The 18,652-nt window shown below is 41.7% G+C and overlaps 2 protein-coding genes across 3 annotated transcripts in view; both read left to right on the top strand.

The window, feature by feature from the left end:
- chd1l (chromodomain helicase DNA binding protein 1-like) overlaps positions 1-7,730 on the top strand; it is a 120,698-nt gene extending 112,968 nt beyond the window's left edge. The window contains exons 23-26 of the mRNA XM_078232860.1: positions 3,297-3,521; positions 4,830-4,911; positions 6,048-6,134; positions 6,427-7,730. Of these exons, the coding sequence (XP_078088986.1) occupies positions 3,297-3,521; positions 4,830-4,911; positions 6,048-6,134; positions 6,427-6,474 (442 nt within the window). The 3' untranslated portion in view covers positions 6,475-7,730. The remainder of the gene's footprint in view (positions 1-3,296; positions 3,522-4,829; positions 4,912-6,047; positions 6,135-6,426) is intronic.
- Positions 7,731-16,087: 8,357 nt separating this feature from the next.
- The window catches only part of traf3ip2l (TRAF3 interacting protein 2-like), a 63,631-nt gene continuing 61,066 nt past the window's right edge, over positions 16,088-18,652 (top strand). The window contains exon 1 of one of the 2 annotated variants that reach the window (XM_078232866.1): positions 16,088-16,509. In XM_078232866.1, coding sequence (XP_078088992.1) covers positions 16,502-16,509 — 8 coding nt within the window. In that variant the 5' untranslated portion in view covers positions 16,088-16,501. The remainder of the gene's footprint in view (positions 16,510-18,652) is intronic. The other variant, XM_078232865.1, reaches the window with a different exon arrangement.

Genomic DNA, 18,652 nt, shown 5'->3' with positions numbered 1-18,652 from the left:
ACCCAAACCGGGAATCGAACCCGGATTCCTGACGCTGTGAGGCAGCAGTGCTAACCACTGTGCCACTGTGTCGCCCACTGGGTAGGGCTGTGCATGATGAGGAATGGAAAATACCAAGGTCAGAAAATTGATCATTATTATACACTTAGAAAATAGAAAAAAGGGAATGGTAAAAGCCTAGTTTAATCTAACCAGAGTTTCTTTTGACCATCCTTTCACAGAGAAGTTTTAGAATAAAGTTACTTATATCTTGTAAAACATAATTGGGGTTAAATAGGGTGGTGCCTGGCAGCATAAACTGAACGCAATGGTGAATCCTTTCCCAGAATGGATATGCTTCAGACACACTCAATATTAGACCTTGGGCCTCATTTAAATCTGACCAGCAGGCTATGGATGTTTGCTGTGTGTATCCAGGCAGGATGCTGTTGAAGTAGATTTATATTTCAGACCATTGCGTTGCTTGCAATGTCCCTTCAGGTAAGCAGGCAATTGGGTGAGGGTTGAGCAGTGGTCTTCCAAACTGCTGTTAAGTTATATAGAGCATTCTGTCCCTCATGACTCCAAGTACAAGTTTATTTTTCAGATTGTAACTGTTCGATGTTCTCCAGCAGTCCCTTTAAGTACTGCTGGTTAAGGCAGCATTATATAGATATGGGGCAAATGCTCCAATTTTGGGACTAAGTCCCGTGGCGGGAGTAGAAACGCCACAGAGGTCAGCAGTGAAACATGCCAAATCTTCTGGCCCGAGCCTCATCAGTTATGCAACCGGGTGTTTTTACAACATATTCCAAGGCGGGCCAGGCCTGATGGCACAAAGTCCACCATCCTATCTGGGCACCATATTGAACAAACACCAAAATCACTGACCTAGTATTGAAGAAAGAAGGTGGACATGCTGAAAGTGAAGATAGATCTCTGAAAGCACTCAAAGACTGGAAAATAGACCTCCTGAGAAAGAAGATGGATCTCAAGGAACATTCTGAGGCTGGAATATGGACCCACTCCAGGACACCTGATCTGGAAAGTCCACCTGCAGATGCTCCCCCATCCACCCACTGTATGATGCTCCGGGAACCAGGGGTGCTGGTGGCTTCCATCCTGAACTCTGGAGGCAGCTCCAGGCACTGTTCAGTTGAGTCCCTACATCTGTATACCACATTGCTCCGAACATATTTCACCAACTTTTACAGATGCACCATAGAAAGCATTCTTTCTGGTTGTATCACAGCTTGGTATGGCTCCTGGTCTGCCCAAGACTGCAAGAAACTACAAAAAGTCGTGAATGTAGCCCAATCCATCACGCAAACCAGCTTCCCATCCATTGACTCTATCTATACATCCCGCTGCCTCAGCAAAGCAGCCAGCATAATCAAAGACCCCACGCACTCCGGACATTCTCTCTTTCACCTCCTTCCATTGGGAAAGTTATACAAAAGTCTGAGGTCACGTACCAACCGACTCAAGAACAGCTTCTTCCCTGCTGCTATCAGACTTTGAATGGACCTACCTCACACTAAGTTGATCTTTCTCTACACCCTAGCTATGAGTGTAATACTACATTCTGCGCTCTCCTTTCATTCTCTATGAAAGGTATGCTCTGTCTGTGCAGCGCGCAAGAAACAATATTTTTCACTGTATGGCAGTACATGTGACAATAATAAATCAAATCAAATGCTGGCGTGTTTTCCAGTTGCCCCCATGAAGAATCGAGCGTGGGTGTTTGGACATTCATCTGCATCCCAATAGCAGGATGCAAATGAGTTTCACACCGGCCTCCAGTGGGTTTCTTGATCCACTGTGATCGGCACCAGGGCAAGATCTTGCTGTAAATTCATGCCAGTGTGAAACCGATTTTTGGGCCTCCTGCCAAATTCTCCCCTCCCACCCACCTTTGAACCTGCTGACGGGGGCTTGGGAAAATTCCCCCCGTGGTTCCCTTTAATGCAGAAAGTCTAATTTCAAAAAGGGATCCAGAGCAGGCGTTAGATTCCCAATTCACATTACTGTTGCTCTCATGGTCACTTGCTGTGAAATAGGCCAAGCAGCTTGTTTCACATCAAACCTCATCCAGCCAAGTGTTGGTTCAATCATCTCCAGGGTGATATTATAGATATGTTTTGTAGGCCTCATGGTATTTATCATTATTTATTGCTTCTCAAAGCCGATTTTGTCAGACGTTATGGAAAATATGTATTCCATGTAAGACCACCAAAAACCCATGTTGTAGATTTCTTACAAATTTGATTTGGTGTCCTTTAAACATGATGATAGTTTTCCTTAAACGTCATAGACATGGCTGACCAAAACTAAATTTGTAGAGAGACAATACATGCCTTTTCAGCCATTGTTTTAGGAGATGCAGGGGACGGGTAATACAACTGCCTGTCTCTGTTATGAAAGAAGTTTTGGCGGCACAGTGGTTAGCACTGCTGCCTCACAGCGCCAGGGACCTGGGTTCAATTCCCAGCTTGGGTCACTGTCTGTGTGGAGTCTGCACCTTCGCCCTATGTCTGCGTGGGTTTCCTCCGGGTGCTCCGGTTTTCTTCCCACAGCCTGAAAGATATGCTGGTTAGGTACATTGACCGGAGTGTGGCAACTCAGGGAATTTCACAGTAACTTCATTGCAATGTTAATATAAACCTTACTTGTGACTAATAAATAAACTTTTAAAACTTTACTTTACAGTATGTTAAAATGAAGCATGGACAGGGAGAAGAAGGAAAAACAATCTTGAGAGCCATACATTTGCATAGGTATTTAAGTAAAGTTTATTTAATAGTGTCACAAGTAAGGCTTAGATGAACACTGTAATAAAGTTACTGTGAAATTCCCCTAGTCGCCGCAGTCTGGCGCCTGTTCAGGTCAATGCACCTAACCAGCAGGTCTTTCAGAATGAGGGAGGAAACCGGAGCACCCGGAGGAAACCCACATAGACACGGGGAGAATGTGCAAACTTCACACAGACAATGACCCAAGCCGGGAATCGAACCCGGATCCCTGGTGCTGTGAAGCAGCAGTGCTAACCACTCTACCACCGTGCCGCCAGGTATTTAAGTCTATCCAATTGACTTTCCATTTGATTAGATGTTGATGTTTTGGTTTCTTTGTATACAAAAGAGAAAGAAAGAAGTCAATGTCATTCATTCACTGAGTCCCTTCGATTTTTTGCGATTCGATAGTGCAATAACATTTTTTAGTTAAGCTGCTTTCCTTGAACTCTTTACTTGTGGTCTCCTTTATCTAGCAACTCAATTAACTCCTCCAAAGATTTATTCCTTTACAAGATATGCCAGCTACTATTTCAAAAGACATGGTGCTTCCACATCTGCTTCTGGGTCCTCAGTCTCGACCGTCAAGACATCAACAAAACAGGTTAAAGCAAACAGAAGTCGGACAGAGGGAGGTGCTGCAGACCAATCATCAGAAAGTTCAGCCATTCTACAAAACTTCATGTCTGGAGTGAGCGTTTATTTCTTCAATGTATCAGAAAAGAAGAAGCTAAGCCGTTATTTAATTACATATCCTTTTTCATCGTGTCTGATCTACTTGTGGTCATTCTCAACATTTTTTGTAGGTTTCAAATAATGCCAGTTAGTATTGCTGACATTCATTTCCCAATAATTAAGTTAAGCTTTTTTAAATTTCACTGAGCATAGCTTTGTGGTTTGTGGTAAACAATCCCAATTGTCCCTGAATCATGATTTATACATTTTAATCCTGTACTGAGAATTCAGAATGGGCAGAGGCGGGTTACAATAGGAGATTTAATTTTTGTAGATACATTTTTAAATCTGAGCATTTTGTTCTGTGATTTTGTTGTTGCAATATCCTTGATCTTGCTTTGCAGTCAATTCGAACAGCTTCCTTGAATTAAAACATAAATGGAGGCAAAGGAGTATTATTGGAGAATGACTAAATTGCAATGTAGGGCGTACTTCATAGAATCCCTACAGATGGAGGCCATTCTGCACTGACCACAATCCCACCCAGGCCCTATCCCCATAACCCCATGCATTTACCCCAGCTAGTCCCCCGAACACCAAGGGACAATTTAGCATGGCCAATCCACCTAACCCGCACATCTTTGGAACTTGATATTGCTTGAGAAATGAGCCTAAACCCCACACTTCATGAGAGGACCCTTTTGTATTGAATAATTGATATGATTCCTACAGATTTTAGACAGGGTTTATGCTGGCAACACTCTATGTTGTGCACAGCAGCCTGGATGATGTCATGCAGGCCTTGCTCTGTGAAAAATGCTGCATGCAAAAAAAAAATGCACTGATAAACTGGCTGAGCACAATTACATTTTAAAGGAAACATTGCTGGCACCAGGTTAAAGTTAGAAGAGTGCTCCATCCCAGTGAGTGTCAATTTAAGGAGATTTTAGAAAAGAGAAAACTGTTTATAATATTGACTAAAATAGGATCTTGGGAGGCGTCAGATGATCAGGAGGTTAGTGGGAATGAGTTCAAGGGAAATAGACGAGATGAACTTCAAGCAGACAAAGGGAAAACATGGGAACGAAACAAGAAGAGGATGAGTTCCTCAAGACTAGGGCAGGGGAGGAACAGGGAACATTTTGGCTCAAAAGGCATGAAGAAGAGGGCATGCAGCAGAGAGAACCTGATTTCTATCTTGTAGATGAGGAAATCCATGAACTTTTCACGTGTTAGAGATAGAATATTGTGGGAACAAAATCTTGTATCATATTTCATAAGGTGCTAAATACACTATTTTCATTTGTGAACCTATTGTACATTCAGTTGTGAATTATAGTGGTTTTCCTTTGGTGGTGAGTACTTTCTTTAACATAAATGCACTTATAATGGTGACGTGGATCAGAATTTCTGTGCTGAAACTACTCATATTGTGGCACAAGTGGATGATTCTAGCCAAATGCAGGTAAACAGCATCAGTTGAAATAGAGTTCTTCCTTTTATATGGTTTCATTTATTTTTTTCAACTTTTCTTGTGTTTGCTTTCCTTTAGTTGCTTTCCGATATAAAAGCTCAATGCAGCATTTCCACAAATCTCTAAATATACAGGAAGATGTCTTGAAATGATTTCCATTGAGGAAGGAAAAAAATTATATTGAGCAGGAGGGGAAGAAAGGGAAATAAAACCAGATGAAGGTGAAGTTCCCAGGATATGATTGAGGAGAACAGTTTTGAGAAGGTTTGCAAGGCAAAAAGTGGAGATAGAGTGGCTGTACTAGTTGGAAGATAACATAATAGAGTAGAAAAAACAGATGTAACCAACAGTAGGTTATGGATATGAATGAGGTAAAAGATAAAAGACCCATCAAACTAATAAAAATGTACTGTAGGCTACCAGATCGTGGAAGAGAATTGGAACAAAAAATGTGTGGGCAAATCTATGAGGTGAATAGTAGATGTTGAATGATGATCATGTGAGATTTTAACGACCTCAGATAAACTGGCAGGGGGAAGTAGTGAAAGCAGAAAGGGAAAATGTGTTTTTACAATGGGTATAATGGAGATGATAGTGTGCGCAGGAGAAGCATAGGAGAGGTGAACCAGTTATAACATTTGTATTAAAATAGGCAAGTTTAGGGTCGAGGAAACCTGTGCCCCAGGGGCAGGCTGCAAAATAGAGATATTTGTGGTCAAAGCTGGTAGAAGAGGATGGAGGTGGGGTGAGGTCTCTCGGAAGAAAGAAACACAGTGGGCACGGTCTTCCCACCCGTTCACGCCACGCTCCTGCTGCAGCGAGCTTGGAGAATTTGATGGCCAGCCGAATCTCCGTTCGCTGTGGTGGGATGGGAAAATCCTGCCGGCGTGAACAGTGGTAAGATCCTAGCCAGTGAGTAAATTATGGTCACAGTTATATAGGTGTTGTTTCCGAATGAACTGTATAATCTTTGCAATGTGGGTGGGTTGAAGATAGACGAGATGATCGCAATCAACGTTTGGTGAAAAATGGAAATGCAATTGTTCAGTTTCATACTTAACTCTTTTGTAAGCAATGAATGACAATGTGACATAACCTCACTGATCATCTTTATGTCTTGACTCTAGGAGTTGCAGAGCTACCTCCGGGAGAATCCAACAGCAGTTGTAGTCCAAGCTCGATGGCTTGATGTTTGTTTTTCAAAACAGGAGAAGGTTGACACATTTTTGTACGAAATAAAGTTAAATGACTCTCAGTGAAGTTCATAAATGCAAAGATTATTCTGTCAGCACCATGAAAATGCTATGCAAATATGAGAATAGCATAAATGGGTAATCAATATACATAGGCTTGGGTTAAGTACAATAAAGTATCCTTATCTGTTGTTATCACGGGACTGAAAAAAAGTATTTCAGTTTTATTCTTTGTATTTTTATATAGTGAAAGTGGCTTTGACACTGAAATATTCATAATCAATTTGTTTGTCAATTTATTTTCTATTTTCAGGTTTTGGCATTAATTGTGTATTTAAAAAAAACGACCAGCATTTTATAGATGTTTCTCCAAATGGTGGTATGATAGCCCAGTGGTTGTAGTGCTGGATGAACAACCGAGTGATCATGAGTTCAAATTCTACTGTGGCAAGTTGTGAAATTGAATTCATAAAATTCAGTTTGGGAACCGGCTTGAAAAAAATGACTGAACGCTCCTGGATCCATGGAAACCCATTTGGTTGGCTCACATCCTTCAAGAGTGTAAGATGTAAACTTCCACCCCTGACAGGTTACTCTGCAGTTTGGATTTGAGAATTACAAGAAATAATGGGACAGCAGTCAAACTCAAATTAAACACGAATGTCTTTGCTCGATATGAACAATAAAGAACCCTATGACAATACATCTGTTACAATTAGTCACAAATACATTATAAGAAATGTATATGTACGATTACTCAATTATTGGTGAACTCCTTTCCTAATCATATGTCAAGCAGCTGGCCAGGCTGAATCACCCTTCTGCATCAATTTTTATACCATTTTTTTCCCCCCAAGGTAGGCGAATATTTAATTGACAAGATTATTATCTTATCAATGTCAACCATGAGCCACAATTGTCCAACGAGGTGTCCAATTCTTTGTTCAAACCACGATATTAGAATTCCTCTCACAATGTCCATATGCTCAAAACCGCCTTCAGTAATTTCTCATTCCTCGTCGCAGTTTCAAAATCTTTATTTTCCACTCATAGGACTTAGAACAATTGAAGACTCTTAAGTTCCTGACTTCTTGCGGGACAGCACAGTGGCACAGTGGTTAACATTGCTGCCTCATAGCGCCAGGGACCTGGGTTCGATTCCCGGCTTGGGTCACTGTCTGTGTGGACTTTGCACATTCTCCCCGTGTCTGCATGGGTTTCCTCCGGGTGCTCTGGTTTCCTCCCACAGTCCAAAGATGTGTGGGTCAGCTTGATTGGCCATGCTAAATTGCTGCTTAATGTCAGGGGGACCGACAGGGTAAATATGTGGGGTTATGGGGATAGGGGCTGAGTGGGATTATGGTTGGTGCAGACTCAATGGGCCGAATGGCCTCCTTGTGCACTGTAGGGATTCTGATTCTTGCTAATTGTTAGTTAGAGAATTAATACAAAGTCCAGCTGATGAAGCATATAAACTAAATATGTCTGATGATTTCTCTGCAATAAAATGATGTCAATCAATCTCAGCTTGTGTTCTATGCAGTCTTCAGAAAAACTTTTCATGAGTGTAAAATTTGTCCAAAATCTTAACATTAAAGCAAAAAGTAGCTTCTAAACATGTCTGGTTATTGGTTTCAACTCATTTTGTGATGTTCTTGTGAGCTGAAAGTGTTTTCCTAGTGATTCTGTTCATCTTTCATGGTTGTTATAGCTGAATTCTGCCTTTGATTTAAATTATCGATACTGCCCCAAGTTAAATAGCTTCAGAAGTCTCAATCACAAATTTCAATTAAATTTGGGTGTACAGGTACACAGGTCACTGAAAGTGGCAATGCAGGTGGAGAAGGTAGTCAAGAAGGCATATGGCATGCTTGCCTTCATCAGCTGGGGTATTGAGTTTAAAAATTGGCAAGTCATGTTGCAGCTTTATAGAACCTTAGTTAGGCCGCACTTGGAATAGTGTTCAATTCTGCTTGCCACACTACTAGAAGGATGTGGAGGCTTTGGAGAGGGTACAGAAAAGATTTACCAGATGTTGCCTGGTATGGAGGGCATTAGCTATGAGGAGAGGTTGGAGAAACTTGGTTCTCACTGGAGCGACGGAGGTTGAGGGGAGACCTGATAGAAGTCTACAAGATTATGAGAGGCATGGACAGAGTGGATATTCAGAAGCTTTTCCCCAGGGTGGAAGAGTCAATTACTAGAGGGCATAGGTTTATGGTGCGAGGGGCAAGGTTTAAAGGAGATGTACGAGGCAGATTTTTTACACAGAGTAGTGGGTGCCTAGAACACGTTGCCAGGGGAGGTAGTGGAAGCGGATACGGTAGTGACTTTTAAGGGGAGTCTTGACAAATGCATGAATAGGATGGGAATAGAGAGACATGGTTCCCGGAAGGGTAGGGGGTTTTAGTTAAGTCCGTGCATGGTCAGTGCAGGTTTGGAGGGCCGAAGGGCCTGTTCCTGTGCTGTAATTTTCTTTGTTCTTTGTAAAAGTACAATTTAGTTGGTTGAAAATGTTACAGCCTTTTATAGGAGGAATCTATCCCTTCCACCTGGCCTAGCCTACACTTAACTCCAATTCCTTTGGAAATTAAGAATGGACAAATCAAAGTATCCTTCCAAACTCATAATAAAATTGCGAATTGATGCATTTGACTGTAAATTTACCAGATACATTGGCTAGGGAAGCTGTTGGCATCTCCAGGGGGCTATACCATGTCTCTTCAACATGAACATCTCATTTCTTGGTTCATCAGACAGGGTGGGCAGGTTGTTACACTAGATCTATCAGAAAAAGGATTTCATGCAAAGTATTTTGTCTTCTATTATCAGAGGAGGCTTTGCAATTATTTTCATTTTCATATTTGGGAATCCATTCCAAGAGAAATCATTTTTGGCTTGAAATGCAGAATTACAGCAAACTCTAAAATGTCGGAAATTCCAGCAAATAAGTCTCAAAATCAAATCTGTCTGAGCCTTGAGGCAAATAAATCTCAATACCTGCATCTCCTTTCAATAAGTTCTAACTCCGCCATTGCTAAGAATTGCAATAGATATTTCTCTTCCGTAATAAAGTTGGGCGATCTGAAACATAAATGATCATTTAGCCTTTCATTTCTATTTATTATGAGATCTGCATTCAGGGCTAATGTTGCCTTTCAACTTTCCAGGAACTTTAAAAAAATTTCATTGGATGTGGATATCACCGGCTGGGCCAACGTAGCTGTGGGTCTGGAGTCACATGTAGGCCTGATCAAGTAACGATGCAAGATTTCCTTCCCTAAAGGGCATTATCGAACCAGATGGGTTTTTACAATCAACAATGGATTCATGCATTTTTAATTCCATATATTTTAAATTAGAATTCGAATTTCACCATCTGCTGTGGTAGGATTCTAAATCGGGTCCCGAGAACTTTACTCTGGGTCTCTGGATTACTCGGTCCAGTGACAATACCTGTATGCTGCCACCTCCCCATGTGACCTTGTGTAAATCTTTTGCCTTTTTCTACATTGGTATGTATGAATTCATAAACAAATTAATCCAAAGCTTGGTGGTGAGTCTCAGAGAGGTCATAATTTGAATGCTGCATTCAGTATTATCACTTTTAAACAAAGATGAAAATGACTTGAGTTAGTTACCCTAAGAAATGGTCTTGCTCTCCATTAATTTATGATGGTTGCCTGGGAAAAGAGTATGTGACAAATGAAAGCAGGATAAAAAACTAAATAAACGTGTTTGTGTTTCTGTAAAATGTTTACAAGTAGTAAGGTAAAAATTTATTGTGGCTAATTGTTAGGCACATAAGTGATGCACACACACCTGAACTACAAGGCTTGAAGTACATCAGAAATTGGTCTTATTTTAATAAATAAAATTATTATCAACCATCACCTGTCATACCTCCAAAGACGGCTTTCCCATGTAGGAAACTCAAATTTGAGCCACCTATCTCATCAGCAATGCTGCTTGGGAAAGTGTTGGCAGAAGGAGAACTAAGGTACCAATTTCTGTTTGAGTTGCTTCCTGATTATAGGCCTGTGCCAATCGCACATTTCTCAAGTTCACCAGTCTTACACTGGTATGCTGATACATTGATCTGGAAATATATGCTCAGTCTTGGGGCAAAAATATTCATGCCTCATATTTGCATGAAAGCTTTGCCTAATTTATTTTATGTTAAGTACCTTGGCTATGTCTGAAATGTAAAAATGAAAAAATGGGTGTGAACTGAGATAAGAACAGGAGTAGACAATTCAGCCCCCTTGAGTTTGTTTCACCGTCAGTTAAATAAGTACTTCAATTCAAATTAAAGTTTATTTATGTATTAGTCACAAGTAAGGCTTACGTTAACACTGCAATGGAGTTACTGTGATATTCCCCTAGTTGCCACAGTCCCGTGCCTGTTCGGGTCAATGCGCCTAACCAGCACGTCTTTCAGAATGTAGGAGGAAACCGGAACACCTGGTGGAAACCCACGCAGACATGGGGAGAACGTGCAAACTGCACACAGTGACCCAAGTCGGGAATCGAACCCAGGTCCCTAGTGCTGTGAAGCAGCAGTGCTAACCACATGACTAGCTTTGTTCAACATCTCTTTATACCCTTAAACAAAAAGCTAGCGACCTTGATCTTGAAAGTTTCAACTGACTCGGCATCCATAGCCATTTGGGGGAAAGAGTTCCAGATTTTCACTGTTCCTTGCTTTCTGATTTCAATACTAAATGGCCTCTAAGATTATGCTCTAGTTCTGGATTCCCTCATCTGATTAAATAGTTCTTAATGTTTACCCAATTGAATCCTCTTAATTCTTTTAAGCATCACAATTAGATTCCCCTTCAACCTTCTTGATCAATTCCAGCAGTATGGCTCAAGTGTGTGCAATCTGTGCTCATACTTGTAAATCCTGATTTCATTTTGATGAATCTGTGCTGTACCCACTTTTTCCTGAAGTTCATTGCCCAAACTTGAATGCAGTAATTTAGATGGGGTGGGATTCTCCCAAAGAAATTCTAAGCGTTGAATTTGTGTAAAAACTCAATTAAATCCCGCTGGTTTTTTCATCTTTGGATGCCAATTCAAATATATTTTAATCCAAAGGGGGAAGGAGGAGGGGGTTTGCTTAGGGACAAACAAAGAAAACAAAAAGGGGGTCAGAATGGAACGTTAAGTTCAGTCTAAAGTGTTAAACTCAATGTTGAGCCCAGAAGGCAAATGCATGCATAATCATAACATAAGAAATAGAAGCAAGAGTAGGCCATCTAGCCCCTCAAGCCTGCTCTGCCATTCAATAAGATCATGGCTGATCTGATAGTGGGTTCAGTTCCACTTACCCGCCCGCTCCCCATAACCCTTAATTCCCTTAATGGTTAAAAATCTATCTATCTGTCTGTGACTTAAACACATTTAACGAGGTAGCCTCTACTGCTTCATTGGGCAGAAAATTCCAAAGATTCACGACCCTCTGGGAGAAGAAGTTCCTCCTCAACTCTGTTCTAAATTGACTCCCCCATATTTTGAGGCTATGCCCCCAAGTTCTTGTTTCCATTGTAAGTGGAAATAACCTCGCTGCTTCTACCCTGTCTAGCCACTTCATTATCTTATATGTCTCTGTAAGATCTCCCCTCAACCTTCTAAACTCCAATGAGTACAGGCCCAGTCTACTCAATCTCTCCTCATAAACTAACGCCCTCATCTCTGGAATCAACCTGGTGAACATTCACTGTACCCCCTCCAAAGCTAACATATCCTTTCTTAAATAAGGGGACCAAAATTGTACACAGTACTCTAGGTGCGGCCTCACCAGTACCCTGTACAGTTGCAGCATGACCTCCCTGCTTTTATACTCCATCCCTCTCGCAATAAAGGCCAACATTCCATTTGCCTTCTTGATTACCTGCTGCACCTGCAAACTGAGTTTTTGTGATTCATGCACAAGGACCCCCCAGGTCCTTCTGCACAGTAGCATGTTGTAATTTTTCACCGTTTAAATAATAGTCCATATTATTATTCCTTCCAAACTGGATAACCTCACACTTACCAACGTTATACTCCATCTGCCAGATCCTTGCCCACTCACTTAGCCGATCCAAATCTCTCTTCAGACTCTCTGTGTCCTCCACGCAATTTACTTTCCCACTCATCTTTGTGTCATCCGCAAACTTTGTTACCCTACACTTGGTCCCCTCTTCCAGATCGGATGATAATCAGAAGATAAGATGCTATTCCTCCAGTTTGCGTTTGGCGTCACTGGAGCACTGCAGCAGGCCAATGATGAACATGATGCACTGGATAAGAGGTATCACGGCAGCAACCAATCTGGCACCAACTCGGAAAATTCTGGGATAATCCCATTAAGGTACGTCATCTTCCATCATTTCAGTTTATAACCCAACTACCACATCCCCTTCTTTCCTGTCTTCATTTCTCCAGCTATTCCTTTCAACACCACCTCATTTTAATCCTCTCTCATGTCTCTTTACTTGAAGGCTTGATCACCGATCAGGCCATGTTTGGCTATTCACCATAAGTCTCTGCTCACAAGGAGTATTCCCAAAACAATGGCTAGTAGTACTGGGCGGCGTAGTAGTATAGTGATTCGCACTGCTGCTTTACAGCGCCAGGGACCTGGGTTCGATTCCCAGCTTGCGCCACTATGTGGAGTTTGCACATTTTCCCCATGTCTGCGTGGGTGTCCTCCGGGTGCTCTGGTTTCCTACCACATTTTGGAAAACGTGTTGGTTAGGTGCATTGACCCAAACAGGTGCCGTACTATGCCGACTAGGCGGAATTTCACAGTAACTTCATTGCAGTGTTAATGTAAACCTGACTAATAAATGAACTTTACTTTTGAAATGGCAGGATAAAAGTTGGAGTGTGAGTATAAAAGTTGGAGTGTTATGGTAAGGTTATATAAGGCATTGGTGAGGCCGAATTTGGAGTATTGTGTACAGTTTTGGTCACCTAGTTACAGGAAGGATATAAATAAGATTGAAAGAGTGCAGAGAAGGTTCACAAGGATGTTGCCGGGACTTGAGAAGCTGAGTTACAGAGAGAGATTGAATAGGTTGGGACTTTATTCCCTGGAGCGTAGAAGATTGAGGGGAGATTTGATAGAGGTGTATACGATTTTGATGAGTATAGATAGAGTGAATGCAAGCAGGCTTTTTCCGCTGAGGCTAGGGGAGAAAAAAACCAGAGGGCATGGGTTAAGGGTGAAAGGAGAAAAGTTTAAAGGGAATATTAGAGGGGGCTTCTTCACGCAGAGAGTGGTGGTAGTGTGGAATGATCTGCCGGATAAAGTGGTAAATGCGGGGTCACTTTTAACATTTAAGAAAAACTTGGACGGGTTCATGGATGAGAGGGGTGTGGAGGGATATGGTCCAAGTGCAGGTCAGTGGGACTAGGCATAAAATGGTTCGGCACAGACAAGAAGGGCCAAAAGGCCTGTTTCTGAGCTGTAATTTTCTATGGTTCTATAAGAATAAAGGGTAAATATCAGAAGCATACATGATGCTGATGTAATGATGTCAGATCACATGGAGAAGTAACAGCAACCTGGAAGGCAAAGCTCCAACCTGTGTAAATATTCCAAATGCATAAATACTTGCTTTAATAAAGAGTAATGGTTTTAAGAAGTTATGGGCTTGAGCAGCATACTTTGGGAGAAAAGACAATCCCTAAAATCCCTGTCTAGACCCCTACCACACAATGAAACAGTGGCAGCAAGTAACAGACACATTTCACCTTAAAGAAGAAGATACTGGGCTGGAAAGAAAATGATTATGCAGGAAAGACAAAAATAAAGACTCACCAAGACATCAGAACATGTATCTCAACTTGTATCAGAGCAGCTGATACAAGTTGAGATACAGACCCAGTGGCCGAAGAGCAAGCAGCAGCAGGCACGGTGGCACAGTGGTTAGCACTGCTGCCTCACAACGCCAGCGACCCAGGTTCGATGTCCAGCTTGGATCACTGTGTGGAGTCTGCACGTTCTCCCTGTGTCTCCATGGGTTTCCTCTGGGTGCTCCGGTTTCCTCCCACAGTCTGAAAGATGTGCTGATTTGGTGCATTGGCTATGTTAAATTCTCCCTCAATGTACCTGAACAGGCACTGGAGTGTGGTGACTAGGGAATTTTCACAGTAACTTCATTGCAATGTTAGCCTACTTGTGACACCAATAAATAAACTTTAACTTTAAACTTGAACTGAAACAGGATTCCAGGCCTCAGCAGAAGCATGACATCCACACTACCACTCCCAGAACCATTACAGAGTGCACAAGGTTCGTACCAGGCCCAGAACTGAGACAACTGGAGAAAAAGGTTCACAAAGATACAGAACTGCTTCAGGATTTCACAAAATAGATAAAAAAATACCAGGTCAGTATACTATTTTATGCAGTAGGACCTATCTTTGATGACATGATAGCAAGATAGGGGGTTGATGAGACCTCAATTTCTTAGGGCTAAATTTACTAAAAGAAAGCAAAGACCAGGTGAAAGTATGGATTCCTTTATCAATGATCTCTATTGGCTGGCAGAGAACTGATTATGGAATCTTAACAGGTGAGCTCATCTGTGACATAATTGTCATTGATGACCTAGATTAAACTTTATTAAATCTTTTACAGACAAAAGAGGATTTAACATAAGTAAAAGTAGTTCAGAATCCAAGGCAAATAGAACTCAGGAAACAGAATTGGGTGTTTGTTCTTTGGAAGGAGAGGCCCAATGGGGAAAATGGAGTGAGACCATTCCGTTTATATGTCAAAAGAGAAAAAGAAAACTAAGTTTAAGTCTGCCAAATCGGGGAAGAGTGTGCCAAATGCCATTTTGGAACGTCTTTGGCGTGGCAGCTAAACCGGACAAGCAAGGAGAATGTCCCATGGGGGAGAGGGGACAGAGTTCCACAACTCAGGAAAAATAGGTCACTTCAAAAGTGCTTGTTGCTCAAAAATGCTGATGCCCTGCAATAAGTGGGATAACATTTTGAAACAGAGGCACTTATGAGACATGGAAGGACCACAAGTAAACTTCCTAGGGGAGGTAAATGACACTGAAGTCAAGTACTAGGGCATTAAGCCCAATATGAAAGGATATCCCACAAAGTTTAAATTAGATGTCCAAGACCAACAGAAGGTACGATCATTGAAAAATTCCGCAACCAAGGCCATACAGGATTAAGACCAGGGTACCATAAGGAGTACCATAGTGCCTTAATATCCTTGGAGAGAGAGCCAGTTGAAACTTGGGCTTACTACTCAGATCTCAATGATGGAGAAAGATTTACTACAAGCTCTATAGCCATACAGAAGCATATTCACACCTACAGAACGGAGAGTGAGGAATATCCTGGATCTCAACAGGAGATCAGAACAAGATCAGGGTGATTTGCCAAGGCTCCTCAGAGACTAATCCTGTGAAGTTTTGGGGGAAATGTGGGTGGATGCAAATATGATAGGGACAAAGACTTGGGGAGAAACGTAGGGTAAAGGGTTAACATCAGAAGCATATATGGCATTGATATAACTATGGTGTCAGATTACATGACTGCGAAGTAGAGGGTTCTGGAAGGAGGTGAAGCTCCAATTCCGTGTACAGGCCCAAATGTGTAAATACTTGCTGTAAATAAAGATTAATGGTTTTGAGGAAATACAGACTCTATCAACATGCTTTGGGAGAATACACAATTCCCCAAAACTCCTGTTTAGACTCCTATCCAGACAAAATATATAATTTCTGGCAGTCAAGAAACCATTAAGAAACACATACTCATTAACGGCAGAACAAATGGAGCAAAAGAAACTTTCAAAAATATGGAATAGTTTGTTTTTTCATAGCTCGCACGCAAGTCCTCCTAAACAGTGGCACTGTGACTGGAGGAGCATTTCACTTTGTGCTTGAGTGCAGGGATTTAAAAAAGTTTTGCTTGCCGAAGTAAATGTTAAGCTGGCTAATTTATTGATTGGCATTACGTGAAATTGTCCCACTGGAACGGAAGTAGGTTTGGAGACTTGATTTGCAGATTTGTGCTTTTAAATATATCTATGTGTGTAAGAGAGAGGAAAGACAGCAGCTTATAGCTGTGGGATCAAGATCTTTTCATGTAAAGTATCTGGACTTGTGCATTCCAACCTCGTTTCCAAGCATTTGGTTTCCGACTGAAAGTATTGAGAATATGTCAGTGCTGAATCAGGAACCTCCCCTTCCCTGCAGTCGAGAAGCGCTGCTTTGCTGAAACAGGTTGTCTTGTTCCTGTACCTGCAGAGACTTGCGCCGAAGATCTGTGGCTGGGTGAGGATCGTGCCCACAACTCGCATTCATGCCTTAGTTGCTGGAAAGTTTTTTTGCTTCGTATGAAAATCCCCGACTCCAAGCAGAAGCATGTTGAGGTAAGCTGAAAGTGGGCAGCTTTCTCTTCTTGCCCTCTTCCTGCTTTGTGAATATTGGTAATTTAGTTTTCTCCCGCGGTATAAAAAAAACAGCCCAACTTTCTTTCCCCGCCTAAGTTTGCTTCAAATGGGAATCCTTGCCAGTACAAAGTGTTATAATGCAGCGAGATTGAGGACATCGGAATGGTGTGCATCAATATCCATGTTTCCTCTTTTTATTCTCGAGGTAAAAAGGGTTTTCTGTGCGAGTGTTAATATCCTCGACATAGTTGAGTTTACCTGCTCGAACTCGAACTGCTATTAAGGTAGCAGTTTACACTAAAAACTGGTTGCGATTGTTTTTTTTACAGTTTTAATGTTGTAATTTTAGTTTTATTTTTAAAATTTGAATGTTGTAATTCTAATTTTTGTACTTAAAAGTGAGGTGAATTATGTTACAATTCTCCCAAATATCTGGTCTCTGCCAGTCACTTCCTGGTCTTGGCTTGTCATACTCTTTTCTCCAACCCTCCCTCCCAGCTCTTAATCTTTTTATGTGTTATAGTTGCCACGCTGGGTCAGTGTTATATTAAAGGGTGCTGAGGTCCTTAGTGTGTTCGAAGAAGCTTTTAGGAGATCGTTTTCACATTAGAGGGACAAAGTAAAATATGTAATATATTATGAGTTCAGGATAAATGCACACTTAATGTGCAGGAAACATGGTTTTAAAATCAGTATAACCATTACAATTGTTCAATAAATTTGCTGCACGTTAGTGTACAAGCATTTAAACACTCCAGGTTTCGCAAATTTTTCAACACAATTATCTTAGAATCTTAGAATCCCTACAGCACAGAAAGAGGCCATTCGGCCCATCGAGTCTGCACCGACCACAATCCCACCCAGGCCCTACCCCCATATCCCTACATATTTACCCACTAATCCCTCTAACCTACGCATCCCAGAACACTAAGGGCAATTTTAGCTTGGCCAATCAACCTAACCCGCACATCTTTGGACTGTGGGAGGAAACCGGAGCACCCGGAGGAAACCCACGCAGACACGAGGAGAATGTGCAAACTCCACACAGACAGTGATCCAAGCTGGGAATCGAACCCAGGTCCCTGGAGCTGTGAAGCAGCAGTGCTCACCACTGTGCTACCGTGCCGCCCTCCCACTGTGCTACCGTGCCGCCAATTATAAAAGAAAAATTAAAATTTTAAGCGATATAATCACAATTTATATACACTGGGTCAAAAGATCTTACTATCTTGGTAGGCACTTCCATCTATTTCCATTTTCTTAAATTTTAAGTATTACAATGAATGGCATTTGGGTGGCACAGTGGTTAGCACTGCTGCCTCACAGTGCCAGGGACCCGGATTCGATTCCCGGCTTGGGTCATTGTCCGTGCGGAGTCTGCGCATTCTCCCCGTGTCTGCATGGGTTTCCTCCAGGTGCTCTAGTTTCCTCCCCCAGTCTGAAAGGCATGCTGGTTAGATGCATTGGCCATGCTAAATTCTCCCTCAGTGTACCCGAACAGGCAGCGGACTGTGGCGACTCGGGGCTTTCCACAATAACTTCATTGCAGTGTTAATGTAAGCCTACTTGTGACACTAATAAATAAACTTTAATTTGTATGCTTGGTTTGCTGTTGTTTAAGAAATACTTTCCCCAGACTTGTTTCCATTTGTGATGCTTCTGGAAGGAAACAATAATGCCACGATAGGGGAAGTTTTCTGTGAGAGGGCGAGAGGAAACGAAAGCTGCCTATGACTAGCAGTTCAAAACCAACTTGAGAATTATGGTTATGGTCTCTTTGTTGAAAGAAGGACATAACTGTATTAGAAACAATTCAAAGGGTCACTTGATTGACTCCTGGGTTGAGGACAAGTTGTGAGTTTAGAAGAATAAGAGACTAACTTAATGAAACATATAAGATCTTGAGAGGATTTGACAGAGTGGATGCTGAAAGGACGTTTCCCCTTGGGAGAGCCAAAAACTACGGGGCACAGGTTAAAAATAAGGGGTCTTCCATTTAAGGTAGAGACATGAAGAATTTTTTCCTCTGATGGTCGTGAATTTGTGGCATTCTGAAGAGAGTGATCAAGGGGGGGTTATTGAGTTAGATAAATTCTTGATTAACAAGGGAGCTCAATGGCAC

Source organism: Mustelus asterias, chromosome 17 (genome assembly GCF_964213995.1).
Source record: "Mustelus asterias chromosome 17, sMusAst1.hap1.1, whole genome shotgun sequence".
Taxonomy (NCBI): domain Eukaryota; kingdom Metazoa; phylum Chordata; class Chondrichthyes; order Carcharhiniformes; family Triakidae; genus Mustelus; species Mustelus asterias.
This window is presented reverse-complemented; position numbering and strand designations above follow the sequence as displayed.